At 36.8% G+C, this 27,961-nt stretch overlaps 1 protein-coding gene across 8 annotated transcripts in view; it reads left to right on the forward strand.

Annotated features, from left to right (window-relative positions):
- Positions 1–27,961, forward strand: part of MROH2B (maestro heat like repeat family member 2B) — a 62,903-nt gene that overhangs the window by 15,706 nt on the left and 19,236 nt on the right. For all 8 annotated transcript variants that reach the window (XR_012030208.1, XM_072824774.1, XM_072824773.1 and 5 more), the window contains 14 exons: positions 474–547; positions 2,526–2,648; positions 3,391–3,504; positions 5,048–5,204; positions 5,344–5,384; positions 5,998–6,139; positions 6,740–6,783; positions 8,801–8,908; positions 12,410–12,526; positions 18,404–18,511; positions 19,057–19,209; positions 21,473–21,499; positions 22,227–22,346; positions 22,559–22,638. Coding sequence is in view for 7 of the 8 variants with exons in the window: in XM_072824774.1 (XP_072680875.1) it covers positions 474–547; positions 2,526–2,648; positions 3,391–3,504; positions 5,048–5,204; positions 5,344–5,384; positions 5,998–6,139; positions 6,740–6,783; positions 8,801–8,908; positions 12,410–12,526; positions 18,404–18,511; positions 19,057–19,209; positions 21,473–21,499; positions 22,227–22,346; positions 22,559–22,638 (1,408 nt within the window). In the remaining variant the exon portion in view is untranslated. The remainder of the gene's footprint in view (positions 1–473; positions 548–2,525; positions 2,649–3,390; positions 3,505–5,047; positions 5,205–5,343; positions 5,385–5,997; positions 6,140–6,739; positions 6,784–8,800; positions 8,909–12,409; positions 12,527–18,403; positions 18,512–19,056; positions 19,210–21,472; positions 21,500–22,226; positions 22,347–22,558; positions 22,639–27,961) is intronic.

Consider the following 27,961-nt stretch of genomic DNA (forward strand, 5'->3'; position numbering starts at 1 on the left):
AAATTTAAAGCTAATCCACTGGGCGTGATATATTGAGTCCACTTTGGAACCTAACATTTTAAGATGAAACCAAATATAACTGGGAGCAAAGAGAACAATAAATATCTTTCAAAAATTGGGAGATAAGAGGGGTGCCTGAGTGGCTCAGTGGGTTAAGCATCTGTCTTGGGCTCAGTCACAATCCCAGAGTCCTGGGATCTGGCCTCATATGGGGCTCCCTGCTTAGCAGGGAGTCTGCTTCTCCCTTGTCCTCTGCCCCTCCCCCTGACTCATGCTCTCTCTCTGTCTCATAAATAAATAAAATCTTTTAAAAAATGAAAAAGAAGAGGGTAAGAGGAAATTGAATAACGTGAAATGTTATGGACAAAAGACTTTGCAATTGTGTACCATAACTCTAATGGATTTTCATCAATCCTAGAACCAACTGTACTCCTACTGAACCCAGTCTCTTAATTTCTATCCCTGTCTTTCAGAGCCCAAGTTGCGGGATCACATCACTTCAATTGAAAGAACAGTCAAAGTCGTCATGAGTGACCTCAACATAAAAGTTAGAGAATTAATGGGGACTTTGATTTTGTTGATGGTAGTTTTAGGAATTAATGAAATTCTTTAAGAACTCAGTTATGAATTCCATTTTTAATAGAATTCCATCTTTCCCTGAAAGATAAATTATATCAAGTTAAAGTTTTAAAGTACATTCAGTTCGAGGGTTTCTCAGTAGAAAAAAAAAAAAAAAAAGATTTTTGCCCAGAGCATCACAGTACTATGCTCTTCAAATAGTTTAAAAATTAATTATAAAAATAATATATCTTTCTCCAAAAAATAATAACCGCTAAGTCTTTTGCTTTTTAGCTTAGATATCCTATTTTCAACTAGGGAACATCTAGAGCAAGTCTTGACATAGGGGATTGCACAATATTTCTGGATTATTTGATTAAAGTTTTCCATATTAGAAAAAATATATAACTTGTACTGGAACAAATTTTAAAAAATAGAAATTACTGTATTTTTTTGTTAAAACCATATTTTGTTTGGATCAAAGCCTTATACAGGAACCAATGAAAAGAAGAAAATTCCCTATGAGACTTTCATCTGCAGTGACTATAATAAAAGCCATACAATAAAAAACAATAATTATGCTAAGTGAAATAGGTCAGAGAAAAACAAATACCATACGATTTCACTCTATATGGAATCTGAGAAATAAAACAAATGAACATATATTAACTTTATATGTAAATGATGAATCACTGAATTTTACTCCTGAAACTAGTATTACACTATATGTTAACTAGAATTTAAATTAAAAATTGAAACAAAAAATAAATAAAACAGTAAATTATAAAAAATTAAAAAGCAATGGTGTGATTATATATAAAAACTTGGCCCAGTAAGTGGCCAAGCCAATTATAAAATTACTAAGAGAGTTTAGGGTAGAATAAAATAGGACAGAAACTTTAAGGAAGTCCCCAGGCAAAAATAGAGAATTTATATATATTTTTTGAGAATTTATATTTTTTAAAAAAGATTTTTATTTATTAACTCATGAGAGACACAGAGAGAAGGTAGAGACATAGGCAGAGCGAGAAGCCGGCTCCTCGCAGGGAACCCGATGTAGGACTCCATCCCAGAACTCCAGGACCACACCCTGAGCCATGTTCAACCGCTGAGCCATCCAGGTGTCCCTCAAAAATAGAGAATTCATAACTTTTTTCTCCCTCGCTTAGGTAAATTACTGGTGCCTTTATGCTAATTGCTACCTTGTGGCCCTGCCTCCCTATTCAAAAAAAATTTTTTTACAACTCTCCATTAAAAGACCCATTCAGTAAAGATGTAGATATGAGCTTTCTATCCTCGAGGGAAGCAATCCAATAAACAAATTTACTTATTTACAAGTTATAGTACAGGTTCATAATCTTTTGTTCTAATCCCTAAAGCAAGATATATTTCGGAACTCACAACCTTCCTGATTTTAGAAAAATATTACTGTGACAGTAGCCACAATCAAATGCATTAATATCTCTGCAAGAAAATATATGCAGATCTACAGTACATAGAATAAGTAAAGACTACAGTTTTAAGAGCTGAGTTGGGTTTTGCCACCAAATGAATTAGCACCAAACTCAAGAAACAAAATTCCAGTGTCCAGAGTTGTTTGGGCTTTGAAATTGTAGATAAAGGATTGCAGATCTATAGTTCACGATGCTATCTTTCACTGAGGATTTTTAAAGCAAGGCAGAGATTTAGCCCACAATACCAATATTTCCTAATCTACGGTAATAAAGGACATGTCTTGGGTGCTAGGGAGAAAGATTTTGGTTAAAGAGAGCCTTTCCAGTAACCCTTAAATCATAAGCTCTAGCTGGCTTCCTGCTCCATCTATATATAGTACCATCATTCAATTGATACTCCTTTTTGGAAAGGTTCCCACTAAATGATTCATGAAGGTTAAAGAGTAGGAGAAGCTAAATTAATGTTCCACCCGATGTAGTAAAATGCTGCAAGTACATTTTTTCTGATTCTAGGTAAGGAATTCCACTCTCCTCCTCATCCAAACCATGTGTGAGAAATGCTACATTGAAGCCCGGGAAGGATGGCCACTGATTGATTATATCTTCTCCCAGTTTGCCATGTCCAACAAGAACCTGGTATGATGAGGGTGCAGTTTTGAAAGCTACACTGTCACAAGGGCAGTTAACTCAATGAGGGCTCAATTCAATGACTAATTTAGAAGTTATATTTCAGTCTTACCGCTTTTATTGATAAATTTTTCGGTCTCTAGCATTCTCAATTCTCTTTCATTGGTATCATTATAACTTATGATAAATTCAAGATGGGTGACATCATGGTTTTCCCTGAGAAGGCAACCTGTCCTCAACGGCTTGGGACAAGGGTGTAGAAAGTGAATTACTTCAGAGAAAACAAGAGGCATCCATAGTTGCCGCACTGGGGTTGGCTTCCTGAAAAGCATGTGCGTCAGATCCAGATCTTAGCAAGTCCATGATAGCTGAAATTACAATCCACTCCGCTAGGGGGCAGTGTCTTTGAAAATCTTCGCCCCCACACACACTCTGACTCCCACTCCCACTCCCATCCCCACCCCCAAGAAAACAGCAAAGGCCTCAGGGAGACAGGGAGTATCTGTAGTTCAAGGACCCTCACAATTTTTGCTTTTCTGCTCTATCCAGCAGAGTTTTTTCTAACCCATTCCTCCAAGGAAGACTTTAAAACAGAAATTAAGGACTGAAGACCAAAATCGCTGGGTTCCATGAGCCTTTTTGGTTGAGTGACTGCATCCTGCACCCCAGAGTCTAAGAACACATCCAAGTAAGGTCAGAAGGGACCAACAAGAAGGATGATTAACAAGTCACTGTTTCATCTTTCTTGAAGGAAAAGCCAATGAAACCCAACTCCCTTAAGGATGAAAAGGGAGAGAAATCTGTCCGGGAAATAAGCCTCGAGGTCTTAAAAACCCTAGACCCTTTGGTCATTGGAATGCCCCAGGTAAGGGGTCTTTTGTCACACTGGCAGTTACTTTGATTATCTTCTGAAGCTCTGCCCACTTAGGAGTAAAAACATGAATTTGTCCTTCATGTGTCATCATCGGCTTTTTGATGTTCTGAATAGAGGAAGTGCATTGAGATGTTCAGTGCCCAGCCTAGAGTAATTCCTCAAAAACTTCTCTTCTTCCCCTGCACACCTAGACATATCATTGCGTGGTGAGCGGAGATTCTAATTCAATGAATGTTAAACTTTCCCCATTCATCTGGGAAGGTGTAGAAAGCACACATTCTCAAGCCACACCTGAGGCTTAAAAATAATCTAGACCTTTGTGGGAGGAGCCTTGGAATCTGTATTTTCCTTACGCAAAATGACCTGAGAAAGGATTAACTGGCCAGAAATGCATGACACAGACAAGAGACAATCAACAGACCAATTTAAGTGGATCAGAGGCTTCATCTACAAGGGCATTTTAAGGTGTGGTTCTTGGATTATCTAAAATATTTCTTTAAAATGCAGGTCTCCAGGTCACCTCCCACATCTACTAAATCAGCATTCTGGGCATAGGGTCTATGAATCTGCCCTGCAAACAAATACCAATATTTCTGAGGCACACTACAGTTTGAAATATTTCAATGTAGAAAGTAAATGATGAAAAGAAATGTAGGCCCAAACTCTAATGGGCCTGACATGCCACATTCCTAGCTTGTTATTAATGAGCCATTCAAAATGTTAAGCTAGCGCTAAATATTTAAAACAATAACTGTAAGAGATCAGTGGATTTACATAGAAGTAGACTGAAAGCAAAGTGGGTGAGCATGAGATCAGATGCAACTCACAGGAACTGGAGAGGAGGCATGAGAAAGTAGGAAGGAAATACGGAGGGGCATGGGAGACCTTATAATGAAAAATGGATCGGGTTTCGTGATTAAATCTGGATGGCAAGACAAAGGGAACAGTCCATGTTGACACCTAGGTTCCCATTAGGACAAGGGAGTTTTCCACAGGATATGAAACAGACTGACTAAAGAAACCAAGTGCTCCAGAACTCCAAACCACGAAGGTCAGCACTTAGAGCACAAACAGTAACAACAGCCCATTCACTCTCTGTTCCTAATCTTTCCCTCTCAGAGCAGTGCACTCATCTTGGGGTTTGGGGACATATAGGACTTATTTTGGGTTGTCACACTGACACGAGGCTTGGTGGTGAGTGGAGCCCAAGGATGCTAGACTTCCCAAACTGCCTAGAACACTTCTTCTCAAGGAAGAATTGTCCTGCCCTAAATTCCAGCAGAAAACACTCAGTAATACTCATTACAGCTAGCACCTGAAAATGAATGTGCAGTGCAGAGATTTTATTTCATGATTCCATTTTGATTTGGCCTGAAGAGCAATAATATTATTATTATTATTATTATTATTAATAATAATAATAATGATAACAGGTGGGGGAACATGCTCTGAATCAGAGGGAAACCCGCAGTGAGGACCAAGGAGAAATCATGGAAGAATGAACAATCCTTGCATCTTGCCTTGTTTTCCACAGGTGTTATGGCCAAGAATCCTGACTTTTGTAGTACCTGCAGAATATACAGGAACTCTGGACTACCTGTTTAATATCATCAGAAGTTTGATTATGGCAGAGGAGAGGAAGAAGAATGATGCCAAAGAGTCAACAGCACTTGTCATCTCTACAGGAGCTGGTGCGTACATTCAGAAACAAAGTAAAACATTTCTGAGGCTCATTTCCAGAAAGGCTATGGTGCTTTGATTATATATCCAACCCCAATCTAAATTTCTCTAGCCCCCACAGCAATAATGAAAATCGCTTTCTCTTCCCAGTGAAACTTCCTTCACCACAACAGCTATTGGCCAGACTTCTGGTGAGTGAGTTATGAATAACTAATGTGGGGATAAATTTAGGCCAATATAGATCATTCAATTCTAAATAAATGTTAATAAAAATTACACAGCAACTGCAAACCAAAAGAAACACGAAAATGGCATAATAAATGTTCTGCTACACTAATGACACTCATTAAGATTACTGGCAAGATTATCTTCTAGCTCTGAAATGCTTGTTAAACTTAATTTATTATTTTAAAATAAGCATAGAGTGAATTTGATCCCGAAGTACCATTCAAACAAATTCCACATCTATTATTTAGATTTCCTTCTTTCCCCCATATGTATCATTTGCTCAGATAACATTTCCACATGCCCTTATTTAACTAACAAATGTATCTAAGTGTTGGTACCTTCCATTTATTTTTGGTTGAAGGTTTCTATATATTTTTTCACCTTTATCTTCAGATGAAAATTGGGGAGGATTATCTAAGTATTAGCTTTTCTCTAAGGTAAGAATAGACTGATGATTTGTTAAAAGATTATCTAATGTAGGAATCAGGGGCATCCAGGACAGTGGTAAAAGGAAAAGGCAGATGGGCCTTTTAAATAACCTTCCACTGGATTAACTTTTTATCTTCCATTTTTCAGGTAATATCTATACTTGCCAGTTTAGGGAAATTACGTGGGGCTGGTGCAATAGGACTTTTGAAGATACTGCCTGAGATAATTCACCCAAAATTGGTAGACCTGTGGAAAACACGCTTTCCTGAGCTTCTGCAGTCTCTGGAAGGTACAAGGGAGTGGGATTGGGTCTTTATCCAAGGAGGCAAGAACACAAAGAAATGAGGCACCACTTCTCTGCCTAAGTCTCATGTTAGACAATTAAAATGATGAACTTGACATGCAAGGTAGACAGCTATACTTTTTCCTTGATTCCTTATGTTCTAATTCTCTACCACATACTTGTACTACAGTAGGATCTGGTGGGTAATATTCTTAGCAGAAACTTTTATTTTTGCTCTGGTCTTTTTCTTATATTTAGAGAAACTCTGTTTTGGTATTGTTCTAAAAAGTCATTACTATTTATGTTATTTATGTTAAAATATGGTCATTTAAGTACTTACTGTTGAAATTAGCAAAAAGTCTAGATTTGTATCATGGATTAAAGACTTTTTGCTTATGCTATATGTTGGCAAATTGAACTCCAATATAAAAAAAAAAAAGACTTTTTGCTTATGTGGCTAGGACTTAAAGTTGGCAACATAGTAAATTTCATCTGAAACAATCATCCTGTGTAAAGCTTGAAGTGGAGCTCCAGTATCCACTGGGGACCTAGCAAGGGAGAAACAGAATCCTGACTTTATTTTCTATTTTTAATTTCTATTTCTAGGAAAGAACACCAGCATCATTCTATGGGAAACCATGCTGCTTCAGGTAAGGGTAGCTTCTAGACTGACTGTTGATGATGGGGTGATAAAATCAGGTAGAGTCACCCATCTTAATGAAAAAAGATCCAGATTCCAAAGGGCAGTAAACATTTCCTTTCCTTGGGAAAAGGACTGGAATGTTAGAAGTTGATAACTTAAGCATTACAGTCTCTACATCACCATAGTTTGAACAATAATCTTTAGTCTTCAATTTGGTTAAGAGTTTAAGATAGTATTGAAGAGTTCACTTACTAATATTTTTTTGTGTCTTTCTCAAATCTTTTCTAATTTCCAGTTCTTTCCTCTCCTTGTAATTGCATTCTTTTACCATTTAAGTAAATTGACCTTTTTTTCTGCTTCTATGCTTCTAAATACAACTCTATTTGCTCCTCTTTCTGCTTCTCACTGTATTTTTTCCTGATTTCTAAAAACCAAAGGGCCACATTATGCCATTTTTTCAGAAAAAAAAAAATCTCTCATCCATAAATTTTTGGGACTTCTGCAAATGAGCAATGCCACAGACAGTGCCAAATCCCCAAAATGGTAAATTGCAGATAGGAGTTGAACCATGGTTGTGCACAGAGGATCTTAATTTCAGGAGCCTATAAAATTTCAGGAGGTCAAGGAACCCATGGAAAGGGAGCTTTTAACCTTGCAGGGTCTCAGTTCATAAGCTGCTTTCATAGAAATTAACTAAGGTTTTTTAAAAATGTCAAGTTTTAGTGACCTTTCGGCATCACCTCCATGTCCCATCACTCCTCCTTGGAGCACCAAAATCTGTAGGATGGGTTCTTAAGAACTGGCATGCTTTAAAGACTCCCACAAGTGATTCTTATCCAGTGTGAGATTTTAAAGCAACTACTTTACTTTCCTGGTCTTTAATTCTAGGATCCACCTCTCCTCCTATATCCATGCTTCTTTTATCTTCCACCTTCTTTCCCTCAAAATTCCTACCTTATTTTCCCCTGCTACCATTCTAAAGTAACTGTTCTTACCATTATGGAAGATTCCCTCTCAAGAGGGAAGCCCTAAGAACATTCTTCTCCTTTCCCTCTTCCAATCTTGAGTGTACTTCCATTTAGCCTTCTTCTCCCAAAACTATTTACTTGTGCCTTCTTCTCTCAGACTTCCAAGGTGGTTTAATTTCTTCTCTTCAAAGGGCCCACTCACTGAATGAGTTCCAAGAAAATATGTAGACATCTTTATTGGTTTTGACATTAAATGTCCTTTCCTAAGTTTAAAGTGGGGAAGATACAAGAGAAATAACTGACTTTAGAAAGTACAACGGATTTTGTCCTCCAAAAAAGACAAAAACACCTTTTTATGTATTGTTCAATGAAGAAGGAGATGGGTTCAGATGGCTGACTGAAGCTCTGGCTCAGAACAATTGGTGAAACCAGGAATGCTTAGCCACTAGAGCTGAAGTTAGCAAAATGTACTTGTACATTTAATTGGTTCTTCAAGACATTTTAATTCTTTATTCCAAAAAATGTCCCTTTCTTTTTCTTCTGGTATGTAATAAAACAAACACTGACAAATGAAGTTTTTCCAAATCTGTTTAAAACTTGAAAAATGTTAACTTCAATTTAAGTTTCAAAATGAATTAGTTTCTATTTTAAGACTTCGGGCAATTTTAATTTAAGGGGAAAAAGGAAAGCACTTACATGGAGTTACTTCCACCTTCTATGTAACTTGTTCTTAATGGGAATTCAGAACATACAGGATATGGCTATTAAAATAAACAAAGAAAAGGGCACCTGGCTGACTCAGTTGGAGGAGAGTGTGACTCTTGATCTCAGGGTTGTGTGTTTGAGCCCTACATTGGGTGTAGAGATTATAAATAAATAAACAAACTTTAATAAAATAAGAGGAAAAGTGCCAAAATAACCAGTTTTCTTAAATGGGAAAATGAACAGTCCTAGTTAATATATATTTATACTTTAAAAAAAATAAAGTAACAAAAAAATACCAAGAAAGTACACTAAACAGTCATATTTATATCTAACTTCCACTTCCTTGAACAGTTGCTCAAAGAATCCTTATGGAAGATAGGTGATGTAGCCTGGACCATTCAACTGAGTCAAGATTTCAATGAGCAAATGGACAGTTACAGCAACATCTCCCTTGAAAAGGTTGGTTTTTCAACGAAGGGACCTTACTTCCTAGCTCATGACCTAAATTGGCTGCTCAACTTCCAATTTGTCTGTACTACCACCAAAAAAGAGGGAGAAATTACTAGAAAAACGCTACCTTCTCTACACCTTGCATTTGACCAAAAATTACTCATAGGACTATCCTAGCTGCAAGGAAAACTGAGTAATATAGCACCTTTGAGATAGATACATACCTGGTTGAAATCCAGGTGTTCTGTTTTAAAGAAGGAAGGAAAAGGGACGCCTGGGTGGCTCAGTGATTGGGCAGCTGCCTTCAGCTCAGGTCGTGATCCTGGACCCAGGATCGAGTCCCACATGGGGCTCCTGAGAAGAGCCTGCTTCTCCCTCTGCCTATGTCTCTGCCTCTCTCTCTCTCTCTCTCTCTCTCATGAATAAATAAATCTTTAAAAAAAGAAGAAGAAGAAGAAGAAGGAATAAAAATAGATAATGAAGGCAAATAGTAGTCCCTGTCACAGCACTGTTTTAATGTCAGTTTATGCCTTAGTTTCCACTGGGCCAGTTTTGTGAGGTTGGCTACAAGAAACAATCTACCACAATTTAACAACTTATTATACTGAAACTGAAAGAATACTCAGAGTCCAGCTTTCTCCTTCCTCTGTTCCTGAATGGCTTCCACCTAACCCTCTGCATTGGAGCCACTCATTCTAAATGGAGTTTGAATCCAGCTTCTACTCCTTACTATATATGTAACTTTAGATAAATTACTTAACTTCTCTAGAACTTCAGTATATTCATCTAAAATGGAAATTATACCCAGGTCTGAGTATTGTAGTGATATAAGGGTTCAAAGAGATAATATATGTAAAGTCCCTAGTGAAGTACGTGCCTGGCCCAAGACTTCTGCTCAATAAAAATAGATGAAGATTATTGTTATGGTTATAACCTTTCTAATTTTTTTTCTGGAAAAATGTTTCTTAACTCATCAGTTCTAGTATTAAGTGTCAATTCCAACAAACTATTATCAACTTTCAACTCTCCTATGCAATATTCAAAATTCCCATCACTGATTGATTCCCTCATATGGTAGCATACTGACTCTCCAAATTATGGTCTATGAGGCCTGCAGACGTGCTCATCAGGAGTATTTGATGAGCAATGCCTCATCTTCCCATATGTAAACTAGACTCGTGCATCCCATGTAATACCATCCATCCAACAGCTTCCAGATTCATGAGATGAATCCAGGATAATGGTGATATGGATAGGCAGAGCAGTTCAAGCAGTGAGCTGCTTAAATGGCCCTCAGCCATTATACTCAACAGGAAAGAGTGTACCAGTTTGCTTTAGCTGCATAGCAAACTACCCCCTAGTGGCTTAAAATAATAGCCACCTACTTAGTTTACACGTTTGCAGGTTGACCGTTTGGGCTGAGCTCAGCTGGGCAGTCATTCCATCTCAACTAGTCTCACTGGCATATATTGGGGATTGGCTGGTGTGCCAGGATCTCAACTAAGACAACTTGTCTCTGTTCCTCGTGGTCTCTCCTCCTCCAGCAGGACAGCCCAGTCTTGCTCTCATAGTGTGACAATGAAGTATACAAAGTCTCCTGGGGTCTGGGCTCCAAACAGACACACTATTACTTCTGCCACATTCTGTGGGCCAAAACAAGTCACGAGGTCAGCCCAGATTTGAGGAGTGGCGAAACAGACTATACTGATAGGAGGATCTGGAAACCCACATAATAAGGAGGCATGGATAAGGATGGGATGGAAAGATTCTGGCTATTTTTGCAATTGATCACATTTTTTCCCAGTTCTGGGTATCTGATTTCTGGGATTCCTTGCCAAGTCTCAAAGGAGAAATGCACAATACACTGAATCTGACCAAATCAGCAGAGAAACAACAGCTCAACAGTATTGGGAGGCAATGAGGCTAACTAACCCTTTACACAGAAGTCCCCTTCATGGCATCAGGGTTTTTTTTCTGCAGCACCAGACTTTCCCCTGTCCTTCCACTAAGGTGGAGTTAAATGGACTCTAGCAGCTTTAGCCCTAATTAGTATTTACTCCTGTGTGATGCAGTTTTTATCATTATAATTACATTATCATGGGGGTGTTTTGCCTGGAAATCCAAGAATGCAATGGTGCTGCTTCATCAGATTTTTACTCTGCAGTTGTTTGACCTGCTCTATCACCTCATGGACCCCTCTCACCCCAGTTGGTCTAATCTGTACAATTTCTCCTAAATGTCTCTCAGTCGCTACCAGTTTTTCCTTTTCTCCTATGCCATAGATTCTGATCCATAATGACCCCTCAATCATTACAGTCCTTCAAGCCCCACAGAGTCCTTGGAATAAACTTCTAACTGGCCAGTTTTCTGTCTCATGTGTGGCAAGATGGATGTTTTAAATAAGGAGATGGCAATCTGATATTATATAGCTACAAATGATTTGAGTTTTAGAAAACAAATTAGGACTTCATGACCTCTATTTTCTAGCCATATGGCAAATATCTCCTCTTGTGAATATTTTCCTTGTATCTTTCTTCCACAAGAATCTAGATCTATCTATAACACACACACACACACGTGTATACACACATACACATACACATATTAACATCCAGGCATGTGTTGTGGTATTCAAACAGAAGCCACTCCTGGGCTACCCCATTCCTTCAGCCATACTTCTAAATCTTATATGGCTTATAATGAGAGAAAACAGGAAGTCATTATCTATCCCACTTGATTTTTCCCCATCTGGACATTACAGAGGTGTCCATTCTATTACAGAGAAATTCAAAATTCTCACCACCTCTAAGGGGTCTGGGAGCCACAGACTGATTCCCCATGTGCTCTCTTGCCAGTGTTCTTTCACTGGGGGTTTTCCCTCCCCAATTCACTCAGAGTTCCTTACTAAAGACGCAACATATGTGTAAAAGTTCCTGTATGACTCTTCTCCTTCACCCTGGACACCATTTTACAGCACTTCTGCACAACTCAGAAGTTGTACTCCTGAGAAAGAGATAATAATAGAGCTTACAAAGTATTATTTTCAGAACTATTATAGGTTAAATCTCTTAAACTATAAAATAAGTTAATAGACTTTAGAGGTCAAGAATTTCTAATGACGTCTTTGAATAATAATATGTCCATTGAAGATGGGTATTCTAAAAGCAGTTTTTGAGCATTTATTAGCTACCAGGGACTATACACTGAAAGTAATCAATAAGACCCTCTGTTGCCGAGAACTGAAATTCTGAGCACAAAGACAAGAAAACTGAACTTTACAATAGGGGGTAAAAAGTATTATAATGACCCTGCACCTTGTGCAGAGTAGAGGAATACAGAAGAGCCCAGTTAAGGACAGACCCTGCGGTTGGGTGGGTGGGTGGGGGGGAGCAAACAGGAAGAATCACCCAAATTTTCTTCCTTTGGATAACTGTTTTAATGCTTTCCACTTTTCATTGGAGTTTTTCTCTCCAACCTTTAACATTCTGTCACTTATCTTTTGTTTTCCAGAAATTCCTTTGGAAAGCCTTGGGAACCACCTTAGCATCTTGTCAAGATAAAAACTTTGTAAGCTCACAGATTAAGGAATTTCTGATTGCTCCCAACCAACTGGGAGATCAGCGACAGGTAGGATCCCTTTCTCTCAATTTCCTCTTATGATAAGTAATTCCATCCAGAAAACCACTGGCAGGTCTTAGGACAATCTTAGAATCTGATACATTAAAAATAATACAACAGAATTTCTCAGAAAAATGGTGTTTCCCTGATTAAATATCAATGCTTCATTATTTTTTAAAAGTTTAATTCCAGTATACTTATCATACAGTGTTATATTACTTTTAGGTGTATAATGTAGTGCTCACCACGATGTGTATTCTTGAACCCTTTCACCTGTGGAACCACAAAAGACCCCAAATAGCCAAGCAATCTTAAAAAAGAAAAGCAAAGTTGGAGGCATCACAATTCCAGACTTCAAGTTATATTATAAAGCTAAGGTGATCAAGACAATATGGTACTGCCACAAAAATAGACAGAGCAATAGAACAGAATAGAAAACCCAGAAATGAACACACAATTATATGGTCTATTTATCTCTGACAAAGCAGAAAAAAATGTCAAATGGAAAAAAGACAGTTTCTTCAACAAATGGTATTGGGAAAATTGGACAGCAAAATGCAAAAGAATAAAACTGAACCACTTTCTTACACCATACACAAAAAAATAAATTCAAGATGGAGTAAAGACCTAAATGTGAGACAGGAAACCATTAAAATCTTAGAAGAGGACTCTGGCAGTAACCTCTTTGACATCAGTCATAGCAACTTCTTACTAGATATATGTCTCCAAGGCAAGGGATAGAAACACAAAAATAAAGTATTGGGGTTTCACCAAAATAAAAAGCTTCTGCACAGTGAAGAAAACAATCAACAAAACTAAAGGGCAATCTACAGAATAGGAGAAGGTATTTGCGAATAACATATCTGATAAAGGGTTAGTACCCAAAATATATAAAGAACTTACAGAACTCAACACCCAAAACACAAATAATCCATTTAAAAAGTGGGAAGAAGACATGAATAGACATTTTCAAAGAAGACACACACATGACCAACCTCCCGTCTGGCAGCCTTCAGTTTGTTCTCTATAGTTGAGCCTGTTTCTTGGTTTCTCTCTCTCTCTCTCTCTCTCTCTTCCCCTTGGTTCATTTGTTCATTTGTTTTGTTTTGTTTCTTTAGTTCTACATATGAGTGAAATGTATGGTATTTGTCTTTCTCTGACTGATTTATTTAGCTTAGCATTATACTCTCTAGCTCCATTCATGTTGTTACAAATGGCAAGATTTCATTCTTTTTAATGGCTGAATATTTCATTATATATATATGTGTATATATATATATATATATATATATATATATATATTATATACATACCACTTCTTCTTTAATCATTCATCTACTAATGGACAATTGTGCTGCTTCCAAATTTGTCTATTGTAGATAATGCTGCTATAAATATAAAGATACATAAATCCTTTCAAATTAGTGTGTCTGTATTCCTCGGATAAATACCTAATAGAAAAATTTCTGGATCATAGGATAGTTCTATTTTCCTTTTTTAAAATTGATTTATACATTTATTCATCACAGCATTATTTATCATAGTGGAAATGTCCAACAGTGGGGGAATGGTTATAATAAGATGGTGTATCATACCATGAAATACTACACTATCATGAGAAGTTATCTTTTTTTTTTAAGATTTTATTTATTTATTTGAGAGAGAGACAGAGATACAATGAAAGCACTAGCAGGGGGAGGAGTAGAGGGAGAGGAAGAAGCGGACTCCCCGCTGAGCAGGGAGCCCAACATGGGGCTGAATTTTAGGACTTTGGGATCATGTTCTGAGCTGAAGGCAGATGCTTAACGATGCCACCCAGGTGCCCCAGAAATCATGGTTTTGAAAACAATTTAGCAACATGAAAATGTGCATTTAATATTAAGTGAAAAACATGAAGATACAATGCTGAGTATAGAGAGGGATCTTAATTTTTATAATTATAAAAACTGGAAGGAAATATACCAAAATATTAAATAGCTATTATGTTTGGATGGAGGACTCTGGATGATTTCTGTTTTTCATTAATTTTCTTTAGTTTATGTTTTCCAAATCTTATACCTGAATCTTGTGAGTGGGGGAGGAGTTCGGAAGAGTTAAAATGTTTTGCCTTGCCAGACATTTTTTAGCAAGCCATAAGTTCTGTTTGATGTTAATATGAATAGTTTTCAGAACCAATTTCTGTATCCAACTCTAATTTGATAATGATTCTTTACTAAAAGAGCAATGGAGTGTAGCTGCTTTGAATCTGTATTCAGAAAAGGACTGTTTATTATCTTTGATATCATTGATGGATGGATTTTTAGCAAAAGTTCTGACTTCTTAACTTTTTAGTTAGTACATTTATATCTTTTTCCTTTCAAGTTTTTATTTAAATTCTAGTTAGTTAACATATATGGTAAAACTGGTTTCAGGTATAGAATTTAGTGATTCATCACGTACATATGACATTCAATACTCTTTACAAGTGCCCTCCCTAACACTCATCACCCATTTAGTCCGTTCCCCCACCCACGTCCCTCCATCAACCCTCAATTTGTTCTCTATCATTAAGAGTCTTTATGGTTTGTTTCCCTCTCTCCTTTTTTCCTTTCCCCTATGTTCATCTGTTTTGTTTCTTGAATTCCACATGTTAAGTGAAATCATATATCGTCTTTCTTTGACTGACTTAGCAAATACTCTCTAGCTCCACCCACATCATTACACATGGAAAGATTTCATTCTTTCTGATGGCTGAGTAGTATTGTATCTATATACCACATTTTCTTTATCCATTCACTGGTCAACGGACATTTGGGCTCTTTCCAAATTTGACTACTGTTAATAATGCTACTATAAACATCGGGGGACATGTGCCCATTTAAATCTGTATTCTTATATCCTTTGGGTATTGTGCTACCTAGTAGCACAATTGCTGAGTCATAGGGTAGTTCTATTTTTATCATTTTTGAGTTCTGTTTTTAACTTTTTTAATTCTATTTTTAACTTTTCGAAACTTCATATTGTTTTTTAGAGGCTGTATCAGTTTGCATTCCCACCAATAGTGTAAGAGGGCTCCCGTTTCTTCACATCCTTGCTAACACTTGTTGTTTCTTGTGGTTTTGATTTTAGCCATCTGGTGTGAAGTGATATCTCATTATAGTTTTGATTTGCATTTCCCTGATGATTGATGAGCGATGTTGAGCATCTTTTCATGTGTCTGTTGGCCATCTGTAATGTCCTCTTTGGAGAAATCTCTGTTCATGTGTTTTACCCATTTTTAATTGGATATTTGTTTTTTGGGTGCTGACTTTTATAAGCTTTTTATATATTTTGGATACTAACTCTTTATCAGACATGTCATTTGCTAATATCTTTTCCCATTCTGTAGGTTATTTTTTAGTTTTGTTGCTTGTTTCCTGTGCTGTGCAGAAGTTTTTATTTTCATGTAGTCCCAATAGTTTATTTTTGCATTTGTTTCCCTTGCCTCAGGAGACATGTGTAGAAAAATGTTGCTATGGCCAATGTCAGAGAAATTATTGCTTGTGCTCTTTTCTAGGATATTTATGGTTTCAAGTCCCACATTTAAGTCCTTAATCCATTTTGGGTTATTTTTGTGTATGGCATGAGAAAGTGATCTAGTTTCATTCTTTTATATGTATCTGTCCAGTTTTCCCAGCACCATTCTTGCCTCCTTTATCAAAAGATTAATTGACCATATAATTGTGGGTTTATTTCTGGGCTCTCTATTCTGTTCTATTGATCTATGTGTCTATATTCATGCCAGCATTATACTGTTTTATTACTATAGCTTTGTAGTATATCTTTAAATCTGGGATTGTGATACTTCCAGTTTTATTATTCTTTTTTAAGATTGATTTTGCTATTCAGATTCTTTTGTAGTTCCATACAAATTTCAAGATTATTTGTTCTAATTCTGTGAAAAATGCTGTTAGTATTTTGATAGGGATTTTATTAAGCCTGAAATTGCTTTGGATGGTATAGACATTTTAACAATATTTGTTCTTCCAATCCATGAGCATGGAATAGCTTCCCATTTGTGTTATCTTCAATTTTTTTCATCAGTGTTGTATAGTTTTCAGAGTATAGATCTTTTACTTACTTAGTTAAGTTTATTCCTAGATATTTTATTATTTTGTTGTAATTGTAAAGAGAATTGTTTTCTTAATTTCTCTTTTTGCTATTTCATTATTAGTGTATAGAAATGCAACAGTATTCTGTATATGGATTTTTTATCCTGTGACCTTACTAAATGCATTTATCAGTTCTAATAGTTTTTTGGTAATCTTTAGGATTTTCTATGCATAGTATCATGTCATCTGAAAATAATGAAAGTTTTACTTCTTCCTTATCAATTTGGATGCCTTTTATTTCTTTTTCTTGTCTAATTGCTATGGCTAGGACCTCCAGTACTAAGTTGAATAAAAGTGGACATCCGTGTCTTGTTCCTGATCTTAAAGGAAAATCTCTGTTTTTCACCACTGAATATGATGTTAGCAGTAGGGTTTTCATATATGGTCTTATTATATTGAGGTATAGTCTCTCTAACATACTTTGTTGATAGTTTTTATCATGAATGGATGTTGTACTTTGTTAAATGCTTTTTCTGTATCTACTGAAATGATCATATGGTTTTTACCCTTTTGTTGATGTGGTATATCATGTTGATTGATTTGTGAATATTGAACCAGCATCCCAAGATCAATGCTTCATTTATTTAACCAGGTTTGTAAAAATATCTAAAAATGAATTTCAAGGTCACCTGAGTGGTTCAGTCAATTAAGTGTCTGCCTACAGCTCAGGTCATTGTCCTAGGGTCCTGTGATAGAGCCCCTCATTGGACTCTCAGCATGGAGCCTGCTTCTCATTTGCCTTCTACCCCTCTTCCCTGCTCACTCTTTCTCCCAAACTTTCTCTCTCCTGCTCTCTCAAATAAATATATAAAATCTTTTTAAAAATTAATTTCAATTATCCTTAATAAAACTATTTTTAGCATATTTTGGCCTCACCTTTTTAACTTAAGGATATGATCATAAACTTTAAAATCATTGAATTTACAAGCTGAAGGTAACCTTATATACCATTGATTTTCAACCTAGAGAAAGCATAAATATAACCTGGAGAGCTTTTTCAAAACAATTTTGCCTATTCCCTATCCTGGCTTGGCTGCAGAATGTATGTGAATGTGGAGGAAGGAGCATGTATATTAAAAAAATGAAAAGTAAATTAAAAGAAAAACTCTGCAGGCTAATACAAATCACCTAGTATAAAAAATTTGTAATGTATTTTGTTATACATTCTCCTCAGAAATGTTCAGATGTTTACAGGATCCTTTCTTCCATATTAAATGTTCAGAAACTACTAGACCCACTGAACTTTTGAAGCTGCTTTTTTATTATGTTATTTATTTTCTCTTTGTCAGATGTTCAGTTATCTTACTGCTCTTGGCATTATTTCTAACACCATTTCCCCATCCTGTTTGAAACTCTCCTTCCCACACAGTCCAATGGCTTGCTCCCTTATTTATTTCAGAACACTGCTCAATGTCACCCTGTTTATGGAGCCTTCTCCAGCCTCCCTGTTTAAATTGAGAACTCCTCCTAACCTGCAGCATCTGTTCTCCTTTCTTGTTTTCCTTATCTCCATAGTACTTGTCACCCTCAAAATACTATATGTTTACTTGTTTACTGAATCTATGTGTTTATTTAATGTCATTTCCCTGTCACTTCCCCAGTTTCATGCACCACAAGGATAGGGAGTTTGGTGTGTTCTATTGACTGTTGTGTCCTCAGCACCTAGAAGAGTGCCTGACACAAAACAGGTGCTCCATAAATATTTGTTGTATAAGTGAATGGTCAAACTCAAAATTCCTATCTTTTCTGACTTTAGGGAATAACATCTATTTTAGGATACTGTGCTGAGAGCCACTTGGATACTGTTTTAAAAGTCCTTAAAACATTCCAAGATCGGGAAAAGTTTTTCATGAATCGATGTAAGGTAAAAGGAATAACTTTCTCTTCCAAAGCTTTTGGTCAGAGCATGGGCAAGAGACACTGATTCCTTCAGTGAACATCCCTCTCCATATTATAGTTGTTCCTGTCCCCAGGTCTTTTTTCCAGGTGCAGACTGCCCCAGCTCAGGCCCTGTAGAACAACTACCTGTCTAACAGGTCTACACCAGTTTTTGTCACTAATACTGACCCATAAGGTCCAAAGGAGTTCTGTGTGTGCCTAGGTTTGTCCTCTACCAGCTGCTAAGGCCTCATGGTGAATTTCCATTGTGTACACTCTGCTTCCCCTGAAGGAAAGGGATTTAAGAAATAAAAATTAACACAAACTTTCTCACAGGGACCTCTTTCAAAGCCCAGTAGACCCACAGCACAGACCCGGGTGTTTAAATTTGACCTAGCAAGAACATCAGATTTAGACTAATTTTCATCATCCCAGTCCCATTTCTTAGCCCCTGTAGTGGTCTCTAGGATTAGGAAACAACATGGAGGAAAGGAAACATCTTCAGTCATAGTTTTCATGTCTCTCTTTCAGGGTCTTTTTTCTGGGAAAAAGAGCCTGACCAAGACTGATGTCATGGTAATCTATGGAGCCGTGGCCCTGCATGCTCCCAAGGTTCAACTCCTCACCAGACTTGATCAAGACATTGTTTCCCAAGTCTTATTTCTTTATGGCCAGTGCTCTCAGGTAATGGCCAGGACAGGACTGCCTCAGTTTCCAGGCTGGGGTTCCCAAACCTTGGAGGGACTGACCACTTGGAAATATTCATGCTCAAAAGAAACAGGCCAAAGGCAAGATAGGATATGGTATGTTTGAAAGATGAGAATGTAAGAGAACAAAAAAATTCATTATAAAACAAGGTCAGATCATTTGTTTCCTTCCTAAAGGCTTGGGTAGTTCATGTCCTGTGATATCTTCCTACATCAAATAGCCATAACAGTCTCCTTCAGGTCTGAACTTAAAATAATTACTCCAGTATTACACTGGGGCAGCTGGATCATTACTTCCCTGTAATAGTCTCTGAAGCATTACTAATGACAGTTGTTTAACCTTTTACATGGTATAGATGAACCACCTAAAATAGTGCCTGACAACTAGTCAGTGCAATATATGTATTTTTAAGTGAATAAAAATGTGTCATTAATCAGTCTACTCAACCTACCTCATGTTGTACTGTTTCATATACACCCCAACACACACATTCATACCAGTCAACCTGACTGCCTCTGATGGTTCTTAAACACACGAGGAATATTCTCACCTCAGAACCCCACAACTGAGTTAGAATCCATCTGATCATTTCTGTCCCCCATAGAACTTTTTATACCTTTAATAATATGCTTTGTATGTACTGTCAATTTATCCATTTGGCTAACTAGTACCAGGTTAGCTACCTAAAAATCACCTTGCGATCAAGTTTGAAATACAGCTTCCCAGAGCCATTTTTCAGGGAGATTGCTTCAGTCAGTCTAGGTTGAAATCTGACATCTGTATTTTTAAGAGGTTTATAAATGATTCTTATCCACAGCCAAGTTTCAGAAGCTCTTACTGATTATGAGCACATCTGCTCCCACATTAGATTGTTGGCACCTTGATGTTAGGGATTGTACCTTATGCTCCCTTATCTCCTCTTCTGTGCTCTCCACACACCACCTGTTTGATAAATCTGTTCTTGACATTTATTCATGTGTTTATGTGATAAGAATGGAATCATAGGGAACTTGTGATATCACAGATATAAGTATATGCTAGTGGAAGGGAACAGGACAGTGATCCTCACACGTCAGTTGCATGAGAATTACCTGGAGAGTCTGTTAAAAATAGAGGTCCTTAATGACTCCCAGTCTTCAGGGTGGATCTCCGAACCTGTATTGTTTAACATCCTCCTCAAAAGGTGATTCTGATGTACCCAAAATTTGATAAGCAACGATGAAAACCAAAGACATAGTTTTAAAAAAAGACATTTGTGTTAAATTAGTTTTTAGGCAAGCATTGATGGAAACCATGATAAAAATAAAAGAAGAAAGGAGACAAATATGTTTTAGATAATTATGACTATACTATATTTTCACGGTACTGTCAGTTTCTGCCGTAATGCAACATATGCACAAGATAGTACAAGAAAAACCACAGTGATTATAGGGGAAATGGGAGAGGGGCACAACATTCAAAAACCCCATCAACGACATATAAAAAATAGGAATCTAATGTTAAAAACAAGCTAAGAAGTAGATAAAAAATACTACAAAAAAAAAAAATAAGGCAATTTTTCTTGAAAAAAACCCGAATTCATTTGTGAAAGTTGTGAGTTCTTGTGAAATGGTGGTAGGAAGAAAGGTCGTTTGAAGTCAGACAGACAACTAGAAGGCCAGGTTTAAATGGGGAGCAGTTCATACCGTGGTAAACTGAGGCAGCTGGCATGTTTGAGGTATTTGAGTATTCCTACACCACTCTGTTTGGCTGGCTCAGCTTTCACTGTCATGTACAAAACTGTGCATAAGCAAACATAAAATTAAGAATATGCTAGAAGTATTTATTCACAGATCGATTTCACTGGAACAAATTTGCATTTTCAAGGCAAGCATCAAAGCAGAACTAACTGTATCTCAGTTCCAAAGTCAGCTGCCCTATTAACTTTCATATTACAGCTTTTCACTCCTCTTTCTGCCAAGAGCCTCTATCCTTTTTCTTACCAAAATCTGTTAGAACCTCTTAAAATCATAAGGCTTGAAAGCTAAAGGCTTAGTTAGACGCACCTGGAGGAAAAGTCTGCCAAAGTATATAGGGGTCTCACTTTGGAAATGGGAGAGGAAGCGAACAGCCCTCACCCCTTGGCAAGACTCAGTGTCCTGCTTAGCTGTTGTTTTCAGGTTGGTGGGTGGCTCTTTTTGCTGGTGCGAGGGAATTCTAACTGCTGCTCTAGTATCTGCTTTTACCTTTGGTTTTTCAGGTTCTGGGCATGTCTGTGATGAGCAAGGTATGCAATATATTTGAATACAAATATATTTAAATACATAGCATGCTCCCTGGAAATGCAGTAAGCATAGATGTCCACCTGGGTTGATTCCAGAGGATAGGATCCCAATATATATCTAATTAATCCTAAAGCCAGGATCCCTGAGCCTAATCTATGACAGAACAGAGAGCTATATTTGGTTCCAGGTGGTTTGGAAGTTATACTGTAATCTACAGCAGTGTTCTTAGAACTATGTGCTGTGACCCACCAGAAGACCATGAAATCAGTCTAATAGATCACAACCAGCAAATTTTTGTAATGCAATAAAAGAGAAATAGAAGAGTACACTGCATTTAGCAATAAGAAGATCATAAAGCTTTCAGTTATTATATTTAACATATATATGTTATATATATATATATATTACATATAGTGCATATAAGTACAGAGTAGAATTGTAAACTGTTTCCTACAGTCTATATAGTTAATGGTCCAAAAAGTTTGAAAGCCACTGCTGTATAGAACCTCAGTCTCTGGGGACAGGGGGTGGGGGGAGGAATAGAAATTGACCTTGGTTTTTCACTTCCTTTGCAACTTTGATCCTAGACTGAAGTAGAGATGGCAAAAAGAAGCAGAGAGTCTCATTTCTGTCTGGGCACATAGTTCTACCCTAGGTCAAGAACTGGGGTTATAGAACCAGGTGTGGAACCCAAGACTTTGGCTTGCACTGTGAATCATTTTGCTGTAGGACATGGATCTGCAAATGAGTTTCACAAGAAGTATCACTGAGATTGGTATTGCTGTCCTTGATGCTGAGGATCAGGGATTCAAGTTCTCCTACAAGGAGGTGCTGCTGGGTTACATGCTGGTAAGTGCAGAGAGGACATGGACAAGGTCTTGTAAAGACTGTTACCATGAGTGCAGAGCTATCTTTTTTTAAATGGGTACAACTCACCAGTCCCAGGTAACAGATCTCTGCCATTGTATGCACCAAGGGCACCCAACAGTCCAGTGGGGCTGCAGCTGCATCTGGAAACTCCCTAGATCCTTTCTAGAATATTTCATCCCTTTGTATTGCAGGACTTCATCAGGGATGAGCCCTTGGACTCCTTAGCTAGTCCTGTTCGGTGGAAAGCCTTAATCGCCATCAGATACCTCAGGTAAAGGATTTTTCTTGCTCTCATTGAAAAAAATATTTCATCCCCAATATCCTCCTTCTGACCAACTGACTTATCAATCAGTGCCTACTCCAGTATATCCTCCCCTAAAATGAACACAGCTTATCAATGGGTATTTTTTTTTCCAAATAGAGGCTTTTCCCTCTTTTCAAACTTACAGAACTGACTAGAGGGGCTGATCTTTCAGTGATGGACAGGGGTAAAGAGTGACTCAGAGGAGTCAGATTTATTGATACAGGAGGATTGAAGTTTCTGTGCAGAAGGAAATTTCTCTTCCTAGACCTCAGCAAATTTTAATATTCCCATTAAAAACTTATGAAAGCCCTAATCATATTTTAGTTGGTTAGTAGCAATAAACCTGAAGAAGGAAATAATTTTAACCAAATTTTTAAAATAATATTTTCTCCCCTGCAGTAAGAGAAATATAAATTCATTGTTAAAACTTGGAAACTAGGGACACCCGGATGGCTCAGAGGTTGAGCGTCTGCCTTTGGCTCAGGGAGTGATCACAGGGTCCAGGATTGAATCCCACATTGGGCTCCCTGTGAGGAGTCTGCTTTTCCCTCTGCCTATGTCTCTGCCTCTCTGTGTGTCTCTCATGAATAAGTAAATAAAATCTTAAAAAAAAAACCTTGGAAACTATAAAAAGTTTTTTAAAAATAATAAAAATCACCCCTTGTTTTCAACATTTTGGTATACATCCAAGTCTTCATACCTAATTCTCCATTTTAAGTACAGAGCTGAGAGGCAGCCCCTGTGGTGCAGCGGTTTGGCGCTGCCTGCAGCCTGGGGTGTGATCCTGGAGACTCGGGATCGAGTCCCACATCGGGCTCCCTGTGTGGAGCCTGCTTCTCCCTCTGCCTATGTCTCTGCCTCTCTCTCTCTGTGTCTATGACTAAATAAATAAAGTCTTTAAAAAAAAAAGTACAGAGCTGAGATCCTACTCTATGTACAGCTGCATCCCTTTTTTCCTCACTTCACCTTAAATATTTCCTTATTACCAATTCTTCACCAACATTGTTCTTTTTTTCATTGTTTAAAAAAATTTTTCATTTTGGTAAAATACCCATAAAATGTTTCATCTTAACCATTTTTAAGTGTATAGTTCAGTAGTTTAAGTGCAATCATACTGTTGTGCAATCAACCTCAGGAATTCTTTTCATCTCATAAAACTGAAGCTTTGTATGCATTACACAACTCCCCATTCCCTCCTCCCACTAGCGCTGGCAACCACCATTCTACCTTCGGTCTCTATGAATTACATACTTTAGTTATCTCATATGAGTGGAATCATGCAGTATTTCTTTTTGTGTCTTGCTTATCTCACTAGGATGATGTTCATCCATGTGATAACGTGTGTCAAAATTTCATTCCTTTTTAAGGCTGAGTAATATTCCATTTAATGTATGGTGTACCATATTTGTTAATCCATTCATGCAATGGATGCTTGGGTTGTTTGCATGTTTTGGCTGCTGTGAATAGTGCTACTAACGAACATGGGTCCATGAATATCTCTTCTAGACTTTGCTTTCAATTCTTTTGAGTATATACCCAGAAGTAAGATTGCTGGATCATACAATAATTCTATTTTTAATTTCTTGAGGTACCATGATACTGCTTTTTATAGCAGTGGCACCATTTTACATTCCTGTCATCAATGCATAAGGGTTCTAATTTTTCCATATTTTTGTCATCCTTTGGTTTTTTCTGTTTTTTTTTAAAGATTATTTGTTTTAGAGAGAGAGAGAGAGACTGCACAAGCAGGGGGGAGGTGCAGAGGGGGAGAAAGAGAGAGAGAGAGAGAGAGAATCTCAAGTGGACACCCCACTGAGCTTGGAGCCCAACACAGGGCTGAATCCCAAGACCTTGAGATCATGACCTGAGTGGAAACTAAGAGTTGGACACTTAACTGACTGAGCTACCCAGGCGCCCCTCTGGTTTATTTTTAATAGCAGCCATCCTCAGTATCTCATTGTGGTTTGGGGTTGTATCTCTCTAATAATTAGCAATTCTCAGCATGATATCATATGCTCATTACCTACTTTTACATCTTCTTTGGAAAAATGTCTATTTAATTCCTTCGTCCATTTTTTAAAGTTGATTCTTTGTGTTCTGTTGTTGAGTTGTCAGAGTTCTCTATATATTCTGGTTATAAGCCCTTCAATAGAAATATGATTTGCAAATATTTTCTCCCATCCATAGGATGTCTTTCACTGCATTAGCTGTGCCCTCTGATGCACAGATTTTAATTTTTATATTGTCCCATTTGTACTTTTGTTATCTGTGCTTTTAGTATTATATCCAAGAGATCATTGACAAATTCAATATTATTAAGCTTTTCCCCCAAGTTTTCTTCTAGGAGTTTAATAATGTAAAGTCTTACATTTAGATATTTGCTCCATTTTAAGTTGATTTTTGTATATGGTATAAGGTAAGGGTCCAACTTCACCCTTTTGCGTGTGGATATCCAATTTTCCCAACACCATTTATTGAAGACTGTCCTTTCCTCCTCTGAATGGTCTTGGAACCCTTGTTAAAAATAATGTGACCATGTATGCCAGAGTTTATTTCATTAATCTATGTATGTCTCTCTGTCTCTTTCTGGCAATACCACACTGTTTTAGTTATTATGGTTTTGTAATAAGCTTTAAACAAGGAAGTGTGAGAACTCCAACTTTGTCATTTTTCAAGATAATTTTGGTTATTTGGGATCCTTTAAAATTTCATATGAATTTTAGGATAGATTTTTTTCATATCTGTAATAACTGCCATTGGGATTTTAATGGGGATTACATTAAATCTATAATTTGCTTTGAGTAGCATGGGTATCTTAATAATAGTAAGTCCTCAAATCCATGAACATAGTATGTTTTTCCATTGTGTCTTCTTTAATTTCCTTTAACAACATTTTATCGTTTTCAGAGCACAAATCTTTTGTTTCCTTGGTTAAATAAAGTATTTTATTATTTCTGGTGCTGTCGTAAATGGAATTGTTTGATTTTTTGATTGTTCGTTGTTAATGTACAGAAACACAACTGATTTATGTAGGCTGATTTTATATTCTACAACATTGTTTAATTTATTCTAATAATTTTTTGTGAATTTTAGGGTTTTCTACATATAAAATCATGTCATCTACAAACAGAGATAGTTTTATTCCTTCCTTTCCAATCTAGATGGCCTTTATTTCTTTTTCTTGCCTAATAGCTCTGACTAGGACCTCTGGTATTATGTTAAATAAAAGTGGCAAAAGCACGCATCTTTAGCTTATTCCTTTTTTTTAAATGGAATTTTTAAAAAGATTTTATTTATTTATTCAAGAGAGGCACAGAGAGAGAGGCAGAGACATAGGCAGAGAGAGAAGCAGACTCCCTAAGGGAAACCTGATGCAGGATTCAATCCCAGGACCCCAGGATCATGACCTGAGCAAAAGGCAGATGCTCAACCACTGAGCTACCCAGGTGCCCCCCTTATCTTATTCCTGATCTAGAGGAAAAATTTACAGCCATTCACCATTAATATGATATTAGCTGTAGGATTTTCATATATGGCCTTTTTTATATTGAGGTAACAAATAGCATTTTTAATGGCTGCTTAATAACTTATTGTATAGGTATGTCTTGTATTACTTAACCAACTTTCTCTTGTTATATTTTTCAGTTTTTAAAACTATAGATAATATTTTAGCAAACACCTTTGTGCAAAAAAAATGCTTTCTGAACTTTTAACATAAAAGTTGACAATTTAGTTCAATAAATATTATTCAATGTCATCCATGTATCAGGCATGGAGCTAGGTTCAAAGGATAATCATTAACTAAATATGGCTTTGCCCTGAACAATATATGGCTTTGCCTACTAGGTAAAATAGATGTGAAACATACCCACGTAATTTCTCTAAAATGTTGTAAGAAGCAACATAAGGGAAGGCACAGATTGCCATTTACAAAGATAAGTGAAGTTTGAAGAAAGCTCAAATAAATAAATCCTGAAGATGAATTAAGAATTAACTAGGCTCTAAAACAGTGTTGTCAAGTCTAAATATAATGCAAGTCACGTATGTCATTTAAAATAGTAGTCACTTTTAAAAGAGTAAAAAGACACAAAGCAATTTTAATAATTATTTTGCTTAATCCAATATATTCAGTATATTATCATTTCAACATATATTTGATATTTTAAAATGTAATGAGATAATTTATATGATTTTTCATACTAAATCTTTAAAATTCAGTGTCTTTTAGAATTATAGCATGTCTTAATTCAGACTACCCACACTTGGGTGTTGGATAGCTACTCGTTGCTAGTGTCCCTCATTTGGACAGAATACTTATAGAACTTGCAAACTGATCTCTAATGACTGAAAACCAATCAGTGTTTACCTGGGGCCAGTGTGAAGGAAGAAATGAGCTGTGAAGGGGCATAAAGAAAAATCTGGATGTTCTATATTGATTATAGTGGTGGTTTCATGGGTGTGACACTCATTTAATTGCACACTTGAAACAGATGCAGCTTATTGTGCATAAATTATACCTCAATAAGTTAATTTTTTTAAGTCAGCCAGATAATAAAGATGAAAAGACTGTTCAGCTTATACCAACATATTTAAACACTTTCAATAGACCTGTCCCAGCTGGTACTGACTTTTACTTCCCTATGAGAGAATCAATTTTACCCTGCCCTGACCATGTCATAGTTTTTCATTTCTTTGCTAATATGATAGCTGACAAATGGTATTGCATTGTCTTTGTTTACATTTATTACATAATAAATGGGGATTTTCATGTTTATTGAACATTTGCATTTTTCCAAGTTATGTCTAGGTTTGTTCATATCCTCATGTTGTTAGTAGTAAATGGCTGAAAGAAAGAAATAAGGGGAGAAAGGAAGGAAAGAAGGAAGGGAGGGAGGAAGGGAGGGAAGAAAGAGAGAGAAAGAGAAGGAAGGAAAGAAGAGAGAGAGAAGGAAGGAGGAAGGAAGGAAGATTCCAGCCTCTTTACTATAGGTACCCTCATGAATACATAAAGTATGTGAGACCCTACTTATAACGCGAGAAGACAAATGAAATTGATAGAATTCACTGCTCCAAACTTAGAATCATTACACACACATATACACACACATGGGCACGTGCACACACACACACCCACACACACACACAATGAGCACCAGAAAAAAATAAATAGGTTAATGTTATCACAGATCATATAATAAAAAGTTAAGTAACACAAAGCTAGTGATGATTTATCACTGTAGTAAATTAGAGATGAAGCATGTTGACTATATGCACCAGTACAGTCTGATTC

The sequence above is a fragment of the Canis lupus genome, chromosome 4, assembly GCF_048164855.1.
Source record: "Canis lupus baileyi chromosome 4, mCanLup2.hap1, whole genome shotgun sequence".
NCBI classification, from domain to species: domain Eukaryota; kingdom Metazoa; phylum Chordata; class Mammalia; order Carnivora; family Canidae; genus Canis; species Canis lupus.